The 12,483-nt window shown below is 43.3% G+C and overlaps 1 protein-coding gene across 2 annotated transcripts in view; it reads right to left on the bottom strand.

Moving 5' to 3' along the window:
• LOC115157018 (dual specificity testis-specific protein kinase 2) overlaps positions 1 to 12,483 on the bottom strand; it is a 36,835-nt gene that overhangs the window by 11,433 nt on the left and 12,919 nt on the right. For both annotated transcript variants that reach the window (XM_029704871.1, XM_029704870.1), the window contains exons 3-4: positions 8,919 to 9,040; positions 4,538 to 4,586 (exon numbers count right to left, since the gene is read on the bottom strand). In XM_029704871.1, the coding sequence (XP_029560731.1) occupies positions 4,538 to 4,586; positions 8,919 to 9,040 (171 nt within the window). The remainder of the gene's footprint in view (positions 1 to 4,537; positions 4,587 to 8,918; positions 9,041 to 12,483) is intronic.

Genomic DNA, 12,483 nt, shown 5'->3' with positions numbered 1-12,483 from the left:
GAGTTGGCGGATGCTTTAGTCCAGGTCTGGGAGGAGATCCCTCAGGAGACCATCCACCACCTCATCAGGAGCATGCCCAGGCATTGTAGGGAGGTCATACAGGCACGTGGAGGCCACACACACTACTGAGCCTCATTTTGACTTGTTTTAAGGACATTACATCAAAGTTGGATCAGCCTGTAGTGTGGTTTTCCACTTTAATTTTGAGTGTGACTCCAAATCCAGACCTCCATGGGTTGATAAATTGGATTTCCATTGATTATTTGTGTGATTTTGTTGTCAGCATATTCAACTATGTAAACAAAAAAGTATTTAATAAGATTATTTCCTTCATTCAGATCTAGGATGTGTTATTTTAGTGTTTCCTTTATTTTTTTGAGCAGTGTATAAAAGGGCAGAACCCAGGCAGTGAAAATGTGAATAACTAAACAGGATATGTTGATGGAGAAACAAATCTAGCAATGTTTTCCACAAGCGCCGGCTGTCGGCTAAACGGACGATAACAGAGACATTGTCAGCTGGCTACTTTTCCCCCACTTCATTAACTAGGCTTCTTTTCATTTAAACGTTTAAATTGGCTAGTCAGAAAAGTCTGTATAGCCTTTTTCCACTAGAATGAACAATATGCATCTTGTAGTGATCTATTAATAGCACAGGCCCCTGTCAGTCACAGCCAGCGATGACAGGCGCCTTGTCAGTCACAAAGCCAAACTTCTGGTTTGCCAGTCTGCCGTCTGACCTGCCGCTCGGTACCGGTGTTATTTTTTGTGCGCTGTGGTTGGCTGCGGTACCATTTATTTTCCCGGAGGAGGGAGAGCATGATGCTTCTTCGTCGTCGTCTCCTGTGAGTGAATTTACATGTCCCATGAAATGTAAGTGGTAACGATGAGTTGGAATCCACGTAATTATTGTTTTATGGCACATTCACTTACATTTTATTTTGCGTGTTTAGCCAGCCACTGAGTCGGTGGTCATATAGGCTATTTACTGTTATTTGACTGGAAGACCAAACAGCTTGTGTTGAGTAGTTTATAAAAGGTGTCAAACTGACTGAATAAAGTCAAATCTCCTATATCCAGCTTTTATATTCATGAATCATACAACGTAGTTATATGTCCATGGCATCAGGACAAGTAAACCAAAGATCTTGTTTGTATTTTCGTAGGAGTCGAAGCCCACGTCGAGACCTGCCAGTGACCGCTAAAGCGACTCGTCAGTGTAGCCCCATACAGTCACTGGTGTAGCCTAGTGATTGGTTGTTTGCGAACGGACGTTCAATCGTACAGTAACTGAATGCCCGGATGCCTTTTTGCTTGCTTTATATAGCAAGCCATTGCCAAGTGACTGAACCATTTTAGTGAACTGGCCACTGAGTGTATAATGGTGTGTAGACAGTATGGACTGTATATGAATAGAAAAGGTGTGTACAGCAGTAGTTATATAGGATGAGCCATAACTAGAATATAGTTTATACATATAAAGTGGGTAAAACAGTATATAAACATGATTAAAGTGACCAGTGTTCAGTGACTCTATGTACATAGGGCAGTAGTCTCTAAGGGGCAGGGTAGAGTACCGGGTGGTAGCTGGCTAGTAACAGTGATTGAGGTTCAGGGCAGGGTACTGGGCGGCTACATTTTACATTACATTTTAGTAATTTAGCCGACGCTCTTATCCAGAGCGGCTTACAGTAGTGAATGCATACATTTCATACATTTTTTCCCCCCGTACTGGTCCCCCATGGGAATCGAACCCACAACCCTGACGTTGCAAACACCATGCTCTACCAACTGAGCCACACGTGGTGGTGACTATTTAACAGTCTGATGGCCTGGAGACAGAAGCTGTTTATCAGGTCTCAGCTTTGATGCACCTGTACGGTCTCTCCTCCTTCTAGATGGATGAAAAGGCCGTGGCTCGGGTGGCTGGGGTCTTTGATGATCTTCTTGGACTTCCTGTGACACCGGGTGCTGTAGATTTCCTGGAAGAAAGGCAGTGTGCCCCTGGTGATGTGTTGGGCTGACCGTACCACCCTCTGGAGAACCCTGTAGTTGTGGGCGGTGCAGTTGTCGTACCAGGCGGTAATACAGCCCGACAGAAGTTTGTGAGGGTCTTTAGGGGCCAAGCCACATTTCTTTAGTCTCCTGAGGTTGAAGAGGTGCTGTCGGTGTGGAGGGACCATTTCAGGTCCTCCGTGATGTCAATGCTGAGGAACTTGAAGCTTTTGACCCTCTCCACTGTGCTCCCTCTGCTGTTGACGTTGAGGGAGAGGATATTTTCCTAGCACCACTCCCAGGGCTATCGCCATGGCTATCACCTACTCCCTATAGGCTGTCTCATCATTGTTGGTAATCAGGCCTACCACTGTTTTGTCGTCAGCAAAGTTGATGATTGAGTTTGTTCTGTGTAGAAAAGCCCATGTTTAAACCTGTTTCATTGTTCAATCATACCTGTCAGTCTATTCATGGGCGCCTGACTTTGTATAAAAGCGGAGGTACACAAAATCAGAAAATGTTTGCATATTTTTTTTTTTCTTAAATAGATTCCCTATTGAGAATCAATGTTACTTGACAGAACACAACCTTTTTTCTTAGATTTTAAATCACAATAAACTAAATTGAAAGGGTAGACTAGACTACTTTTTCTGTCTAGTTTAGTAACCTACTGCCTTCCATCAATGTCTCACCAACAGTGATTGATTGACAGGTCTGAAACCCTACCAACTCTGCCTCAAACATCCCACCCACAGTGATTGATTGACAGGCCAAACTGTTAATGGGATTGATCATCCATAATACCCTAATTGTCCATAGCAGCAGAGACACTAAAATACATAATTTTAACAAACATTGTGGCAATTCATATCTTGCAGTAAAACTAAACATGACTTGAATCTCAAGAGAAGACCGGTTTAATGTTAAAAAAGGTCATCTTACTTAGAAAATAGTAGCCTAGGCCTGGACAATATCCAAAACAACTAACATACATAAAACACTGTTCTAGGCAGGTGTAACTCTTAGAAATCATTAACTGATACACTTAGCTGAAGACAAGGCTTTCCCCGAGCCTTCCTGAATTAAAGCTAAGAAAGCCAGAAAGGAAATGGGAATTAATTGTTTCTTGTGACCACTGCGAGCAGCTTCAAATAATGGTCTAATACCCCAGTGGCTCATGGATTACCCAGATTATAATGCTCCTAATCGGACTTTGCCTAATGTGTAAACTAGGTCTGTCAGGCAGTGGGAAGCAGAGCAGAGGTTAGTGTGCCAACCCGACGGGCCCTGGCAGGGCCAGCGGAGTCCAAGGGAGTTTTGATCGGAGGAGCAGGGCTTTACAAGGAGCACGTGCTTCTAAATTGAAAAATGTAGGGGCACACAAAGAAATTTAGGAACACAATGAAAAATATGAGGTAATAAAGCTAGAATCCTTCATTTTTCTAGGCGCACTGGTCCTCCTAAATTAAAATTCTAGGTCACCCAGCAAAATATTTAGGCACATATGGAAGTAAAATGGCCGCACTGTAGAGCCCTGATGAGTGATTGTATCTCTAAGCCTGTGGCTGCACGGTAACTTGACTCTTCATTTCCTACCATGGAGACCCGTCAGGCCCGTTGCTTAGGTCAGGACCCAGCCAGAGCTGGTAGCTAGTTTTGTTTATGCAGCAGTAGCAGCAAAACATGACCCCATGATGACGTGTTTTCAGTATTCACAGCCTGGCTTGAGGCTGCTGACACCACAGCCCCAGGAGACTGGTGTGTGAGAAGTTTCCCCTCTCTCCCAGTCTTCATCTCCATGGATCCACATATTTGATAACTTCCTGCTATCATTCGCTTCACACAAGTGCTTGGGCTCAGATGGGGCAGTTAGTCGTAAAGCTAATCGCCTTACTAATCGATGCTTATCATTAGCACAAGGTTATCTATTTGGATTACATGGACACGCACACGCCGACTCAGTCACACAGATAGGTTAAAAATAAGTCAAGCTTGAAAACAGAACCCTTAGCCCTAATGGAACCCATCCCCTGGCTTTTCCTTGAGAACATCAACACAGCTTTATTTGCTCACATGTAAACTATGCAGGGAAACACAAGGTTCTTTCAATTACAGGTTGCTGTCCTTCTAGGCGATGCGGCACTGTTTAGTGTTCACCTGAAGAAAAACCCTTGATAGAACATTCACAATACTTTTTCATTTATAATCATGGCTATGAGGTCACCTTTCAGTGGGTTATACTTATCTGAGACTATCTGAACAAACGGACTATACTGCAACAGGACTCAATGAGACACTATTGAGTACAATGACAGTATTAGCTACATTACAAGTAAAAAGCATTTAGGCCTATACTGATGCTAGAGAACCCATCATGTTTCTGGAATCACATTCCATCCGAGTGGATGGAAAAACAGAATAAGAAGACAGTGTCCCAACTTCCCAACCTGAAACATGACAGCAAGCGGCATGGTCATGTTTCTGAGGTGTAGGCCATCTATACAAGGCTCTAAGTCACAAAGAAGAACAGTGGTTCCTCTTACCTCAGTCAGAGCATGGAGCTGGCCTTCCTGAACACACACACCCATGAACCTAGAGAAAGACAAAGACGTCAGTCAGTTATTGTTTCTATGTATAATGAACATTTCATGAGCTAAAAAAAAAAAAAAAAAAAAAAAAAAAGCCAGACATTTTCCATACGCACAAAAAGCTTATTTCTGTCAAATTGTGCACACAAATATGTTTACATCCCTGTTAGTGAGCATTTCTCCTTTGCCATGATAATCCATCCACCTGACAGGTGTGGCATATCAAGAAGCTGAATAAACAGCATGATCATTACACAGGTGCACCTTGTGCTGGGGACAATAACAAGGCCACTAAAATGTGCAGTTGTCACACAATACAATGTCCACCAGAGCTGTTGACAGAGAATTGAATATTAATCTCTCTACCATAAGCTGCCTCCATTGTTTTAGAGAATTTGGCAGGACATCCAACCGGCTTCACAACCGCAGACCACATGTAACCACGCCAGCCCAGGACCTCCACTTCCGGCTTGTTCACCTGCGGGATCGGCTGAGACCAGCCTCCCGGACAGCTAATGAAACTGACAATTATTTCAGTCTTTAACTTCTACGGGATCGGTGTGTCCCCCACGGGACGGTTGAGCTAACGTGCGCTAATGTTAGCATAACGTTGTAAGTAACAAGAACATTTCCCAGGACATAGACATGTCTTATATGGGCAGAAAGCTTAAATTCTTGTTAATGTAACAGCACTGTCCAATTTACAAAGATAAAATGTAGCATAGTTTTGTTTGATAAAATACATTTTATATTCAAATGTAGGAACTGGGTTCCACAGTTTGAACCCCCTTGGCTGCACCCCTGCCCAGTCATGTGAAATCCATATATTGGGGCCTAATGAATTTATTTAAAATTGACTAATTTCCTTATATGAACTATAACTCAGTAACATCATTGAAATTGTTGCATTTATATTTTTGTTCAGTACATTTACCACAAAATACCATGAGAGAGACATGTGGTGGATGCATATTTATGGATCTCCTGTTATGCTCATCTCATGTTGACATGACAAAGCTAAGCTATGGGGGTCTAGAGTTTAAGATTTGAGTGGATCTATATGTAGTGCAAAAAAGTAATTATCTGGCCCAAGGACGACAGCATAGTCCTTTCGAGAGCAAAATGACAAAGCACTTGGTGGTTAAATACTTCTGCACTGGAAGAAAAGACCCAACAAGAGCGGTGCAAACAAGAAAGTCATTTTCTAGGGGGAAACAAGGCTCACTCTTGACCCACATTCCATCTCTTTTTCTCCCTCTTTTTCTGAGCCACTGCTTCCAAATCTTAACAGGCAGGAGTCACAGTCAAGGCAGTCTGTTTTTGTAAATGACAAACTGGCTGTATGAATATCCTAACACACGAGCCAGGCTGTACGCACAGCGAGTGTTGGCGCCCATGAGTTAAGACCCAATAAACGCGAGACAGAACTTTGTGGGTTCTTCGAAGGGTTTCTCAGACAAAGAACCACTCAGAATTCTCTTGTCAGCCAACCACCACAGAACTAACTGCAACAAAGCTGTGATTGTAACACAGCACACACAGACCATCTCTTTCCTACCCACCACCTACAGCAGAATGTGAGCTCTGTAGTGTATCATGCAAAGCCTCGGTCAGCCTAATCCATTTGAGGATAGGAAATTCAGATTGTCCATGACAACATAAAACATTGTCATACAATAATAAATCCAAAAACTATTTGTTCTATCGTGATGGGTTTGGTCAAATATGTATGTGTGGCCATTTTACAGGCTCCCAACTTAATACGAAAATAAATGGCTTTGGTGAGAAGAAAGTGAAAAGGGAAAGGTTGTTCCTCATAAGGGAATTCATTTAAATGAAATTCAAACTCAGGATGTTGTTCCAGAAAATCCATTGTTAAATACTGTGGAACAGCGGAGATTAAGGTCACACCCCATAAGTAAAATGTATGCACGCATTACTGTAAGTCGCTTTGGATAAAAGAGTCTGCTAAATGGCATATATTTAAGCAATAAGGCATGAGGGGGTGTGGTATATGGCCAATATACCACGGCTAAGGGCTGTTCTTATGTGCAACGCAACACAGTGTCTGGATACAGCCCTTAGCCATGGTATATTGGCCATATACCACAAACCCCCAAGGTGCCCTATTGCTATTATAAAAGTGATTACAAACATAATTAGAACAGTAAAAATAAATGTTTTGTCATACCTGTGGTATACGTTCTGATATACCACAGCTTTCAGCCAATCAGCATTCAGGGCTCAAACCATCCAGTTTATAATATTATTTATACACTGCTCAAAAAAATAAAGGGAACACTTAAACAACACAATGTAACTCCAAGTCAATCACACTTCTGTGAAATCAAACTGTCCACTTAGGAAGCAACACTGATTGACAATAAATTTCACATGCTGTTGTGCAAATGGAATAGACAACAGGTGGAATTTATAGGCAATTAGCAAGACACCCCCAATAAAGGAGTGGTTCTGCAGGTGGGGACCACAGACCACTTCTCAGTTCCTATGCTTCCTGGCTGATGTTTTGGTCACTTTTGAATGCTGGCGGTGCTTTCACTCTAGTGGTAGCATGAGACGGAGTCTACAACCCACACAAGTGGCTCAGGTAGTGCAGCTCATCCAGGATGGCACATCAATGCGAGCTGTGGCAAGAAGGTTTGCTGTGTCTGTCAGCGTAGTGTCCAGAGCATGGAGGCGCTACCAGGAGACAGGCCAGTACATCAGGAGACGTGGAGGAGGCCGTAGGAGGGCAACAACCCAGCAGCAGGACCGCTACCTCCGCCTTTGTGCAAGGAGGAGCAGGAGGAGCACTGCCAGAGCCCTACAAAATGACCTCCAGCAGGCCACAAATGTGCATGTGTCTGCTCAAACGGTCAGAAACAGACTCCATGAGGGTGGTATGAGGGCCCGACGTCCACAGGTGGGGGTTGTGCTTACAGCCCAACACCGTGCAGGACGTTTGGCATTTGCCAGAGAACACCAAAATTGGCAAATTCGCCACTGGCGCCCTGTGCTCTTCAGATGAAAGCAGGTTCACACTGAGCACATGTGACAGACGTGACAGAGTCTGGAGACGCCGTGGAGAACGTTCTGCTGCCTGCAACATCCTCCAGCATGACCGGTTTGGCGGTGGGTCAGTCATGGTGTGGGGTGGCATTTCTTTGGGGGGCCACACAGCCCTCCATGTGCTCGCCAGAGGTAGCCTGACTGCCATTAGATACCGAGATGAGATCCTCAGACCCCTTGTGAGACCATATGCTGGTGCGGTTGGCCCTGGGTTCCTCCTAATGCAAGACAATGCTAGACCTCATGTGGCTGGAGTGTGTCAGCAGTTCCTGCAAGAGGAAGGCATTGATGCTATGGACTGGCCCGCCCGTTCCCCAGACCTGAATCCAATTGAGCACATCTGGGACATCATGTTTCGCTCCATCCACCAATGCCACATTGCACCACAGACTGTCCAGGAGTTGGCGGATGCTTTAGTCCAGGTCTGGGAGGAGATCCCTCAGGAGACCATCCGCCACCTCATCAGGAGCATGCCCAGGCGTTGTAGGGAGGTCATACAGGCAAGTGGAGGCCACACACACTACTGAGCCTCATTTTGATTTGTTTTAAGGACATTACATCAAAGTTGGATCAGCCTGTAGTGTGGTTTTCTACTTTAATTTTGAGTGTGACTCCAAATCCAGACCTCCATGGGTTGATAAATTGGATTTCCATTGATTATTTGTGTGATTTTGTTGTCAGCACATTCAACTATGTAAAGAAAAAAGTATTTCATAAGATTATTTCTTTCATTCAGTTCTAGGATGTGTTGTTTAAGTGTTCCCTTTATTTTTTTGAGCAGTATATATTACCCCACTGATTCCATTACCAAGGGGAGGCTAATGTCATTTTAACAGAAAGCTACAGATCAAAGTATCTTTCAAAGATGAAGGATTCAGAAATGACTGATACTGAGTCACTTTCTAGAAAAAAAAGGGATTAGGTTATTAGTCAGTAAGAAAATGACGCCATTTCTGAATATGGCACCATAACTAAACTTTTCTAGCCCTGTACCAACTGTCCATATTGTTGTACTAATAAAGCTGAAGTCATTTTTTGAATAGCCCCTTGAGATTAGGTTATTAAAAGCTGGGATAATTTAAATCAGTAACTGACCAAGAATTAAAAATAATTGTATAATATCGCCGAAGGCATTTTATTTCTATGTTTCTCCAAAAAGACAGATTGATATTCAAACCATACAAAATATTGAGGATGGTGGCGTGCCAAAAAAAAATCAGCTGTCCAAAATGTAGTGGAAGACAGGTGTTTGTTTCCTGGAGGTCACCTGAGGATATTGGGATGGGACAGTCTGTTCATCAGTTGGACTTCTCTCAGCATGTTGGCTCGGTTACTGCTCAGTTTGTTCATCTTCAGAGCCATCACCTGGCCCGACACTCTGTGGCGTACCTGCAACGAACACAACAATCCGGTCATTTAGGCATTATCGGTACGCTTCTCTTTAACACTACCGTTCCCTTATCATGGGGACACTTTTCTCTAAACATTATCGTTATTCCAAGATCATGGAGAACGGTTCTCTCTATTTCTGCAGCAAAATGAATGTCATTCCACATCCAGCACCATAACAACGGGGAATCAACCTAGTCTATTTCTCCTGTGAATTAAGTCAGTCACTGGCCTTCCTTGCAGCATTAACTCCAATGTGATCAAAGAGGAGTGGCTGCCGGTCATCCCCACAGTGGTGCACTAGAAAGAATACTGAGCCGAGGCCAAGAATATGAATGTTGTGATATGTAACCTAGGTGTTAGCCTATCACAACTACCTAAAATGTAACCCTTTTCTTTGGCAGAGAAGGCAGAATACTTTTCTAACTACAACAATACAAACATAAAACTATTTCCCAACGATCAGATTGATTTGCTTCCTCAAAGCCATAACAACCACAGGAAGTTATGAGTCAGGGTGAGAAAAATAAGCTGTATCTGCTACTGCTCACTTCCTCCAGATGAAATATTAAGACACTGAAACCAGTGAATAAGAAGATATTAAGTCTCAACTCAGGTCGGTCTGCGAGTACAGTAACAGATACAATGCATATCTGGTTATATAGCTAGTTTACAGGTTACATTTGTTGGAGAGCGGAGATAAAAGGAAGTTTGAGGTACAGAAAAGGGAAGCAGACCAAGCTAGGCTTCTATAACACTTGGATGAGTATCCAGTTCATAGTGCTTCTTTAGCCACTCTTGATGTTCAAGTACAAAGGTGTAGCTAGTCTTGCTCTTCCCTGTAGGAGAGGAGCAGGCAGCAGATGGCCTCCTCTAGACCACCTCCCCCACTCCCATCCTCTGCCCACCAAGAGAGAGAGAGTGCAGCCTGGCTCAAACAAAGACCCATAATGTTGCCCCAGCAAGACCCTGCACCTCCAATCTGTTCTATCAATCCAGCTAGCCTCCACAATACCTAGCCCTGTAGACAGGACACACAGTCGAAGACAAACAGATAATTCCATTTTATTTCATGTAGATCCATTGTCCCCTTGCTTAGACAAATATGGAACTCTCATTAAACAGGAAATATTTGTGTCCGTTAAGCATTTAGAGAAGCAAGTATGAAGCAACGAGGGTAAATATCGCAAGTGAGAAGCAATGAGGGTAAATATTGTTGTACTAATAAAGCTGAAGTCATCATTTTGACTTGAGAGGAAACAGCTGCAATATAACAATATCATGGCCCCAAGGATTAAACAGCACCTTTTAAAACATGGTTGAGCATGTGTTTGTGAATAAAGGAAGCTTTTTCTTTAGGGTTTGTTCAACAAGGACCATTTGTAAAGGCAGAAGGCCCCAGTCATGTTCAGGTTGGATGGGCATTCCCTCCCTAAAATACATGGTGTGATGACATCCCCTCAGGCAGACTGGGGCAGGACCCTACACGCTGCCCTTCCCCCACCAAGTCAGCACTGGGTCCTTTGAATCCAATGAGCAGTGATTGAGTAGTTCTAAGGCAGACCACTGTGGCCATGCTCTGAAGCAGCCATTAGATTACTGTGCGTCACAGCTGCAGACATAGCAACACTTCTATTCCTTTCTGTAATTAGGCTAGTTTCCTGTTTGATCTAAGAACTCATCCGAATTCTATTTCCATTCCATCTGTACGCATGACTCATACATACAGATGGAAAGGAAATAGTATGACTAAGATAGGAGGCATGAGATAGAAAGTGCTGACATTATTGATGTTGTCACAACCACTACAATATAGAATACCCTGACTCCGACTTTTCAGTAGGTGAAGCTGAAGTCTATAGCCTGTAACTAATAGAAAATCCCTCTTTGAAAGTAAAAGTAACTTTCATGAGCGCTGACGCTGGTTGGAGGAAATTACAATGTGGGTTACACCAAAATTGAAAGTAGCTAACATGACCTCAAAATGCCAGTAAAAGAATTGAACATCTAACCTCAACAGCAATACCTGTTGAAGCACCAACCCTGTCAGGCTGTTAGTGTAATGGACGATATAGCACTTAGACAGCCATTGTAGCCTAACGTCTAGTCGCCATCATGAACCTCTTCAGCCCTTCTATATTTTCATGTCGTAACCAGAGCGACGTGGAAATAAAAGGGCTTCTCGCACGTGCCAAATGAGTCGATTGTGAGAGAATAGGCTAGATCAATGTAATAAGGAGCGGCCACAGTATCTGTGTGCTAGAGGTGTTCACGGATCCATCTGTACCCGAATACCTGAGACCCAATCCAGAATTCTAAATAATGTCACGGGTTTGGGTTGGATCTGATTGTTACGGGTATGTGTCATTTTAACTGACTTATCCGGAAGGGCCTGTACATATCAGAACGCGACTGCTGTGCGCGCGCGAGGGAGAAATTGGATAATTTATGCTGCTGCTCTTGATTTCCATGAAAGTGGAGAGTGGCGCGTGTAGCTTGTTGTTGTTGGCCAATCATAAGTCATCAAAGCGACAATAGGCTACAGTCAGAGCCTCTGTGCGTTTCAAAAGAGATATGCAATAGTGAAGACATCAAAAATAGGAAGAAAACATTTTTAAATCACGTAGCAACCAAAAAAAGTGTTAAATCAAAATATCTTTGAGATTCCACAAAGTAGCCACCCTTTGCCTTGATGACAGCTTTGCACACTCTTGGCATTCTCTCAACCACCTTCATGAGGTAGTCACCTGGAATGCATTTCAAATAACAGGTGTGCCTTGTTAAAAGTTAATTTGTGGAATTTTTCTTAATGCGTTTGAGCCAATAAGTTGTGTTGTGAGAAGGTAGGGGTGGTATACAGAAGACAGCCCTATTTGGGAAAAGACCAAGTCCATATTATGGCAAGAACAGCTCAAATAAGCAAAGAGAAATGACAGTCCATCATTACTTTAAGACATGAAGGTCAGTCAATACGGAACATTTCAAGAACTTTGAAAGTTTCTTAAAGTGCAGTCGCAATAACCATCAAGCTCTGATGAAACTGGCTCTCATGAGGACTGCCACAGGAAAGACCCAGAATTACCTCTGCTGCAGAGGATAAAGTTCATTAGAGTTAACTGCACCTCAGATTGCAGCCCAAATAAATTATTCAGAGTTCAAGTAACAGACATCTCAACATCAACTGTTCAGAGAAGACTGCGTGAATCAGGCCTTCATGGTCGAATTACTACAAAGAAACCACTACGAAAGGACACCAATAAGAAGACGAGACTTGCTTGGGCCAAGACACATGAGCAATGGACATTAGACCAGTGGAAATCTGTCCTATGGTCTGATGAGTCCAAATTTGAGATTTTTGGTTCCAACCACTGTGTCTTTGTGAGACGCAGAGTAGGTGAATGGATGATCTCCGCATGGGTCGTTCCCACCGTGAAGCATAGAGG

The sequence above is a fragment of the Salmo trutta genome, chromosome 21 (assembly GCF_901001165.1).
Source record: "Salmo trutta chromosome 21, fSalTru1.1, whole genome shotgun sequence".
Classification (NCBI taxonomy): domain Eukaryota; kingdom Metazoa; phylum Chordata; class Actinopteri; order Salmoniformes; family Salmonidae; genus Salmo; species Salmo trutta.
Note: the sequence above shows the minus strand (reverse complement) of the source record. Positions and strands in the feature narration are given on the sequence as shown.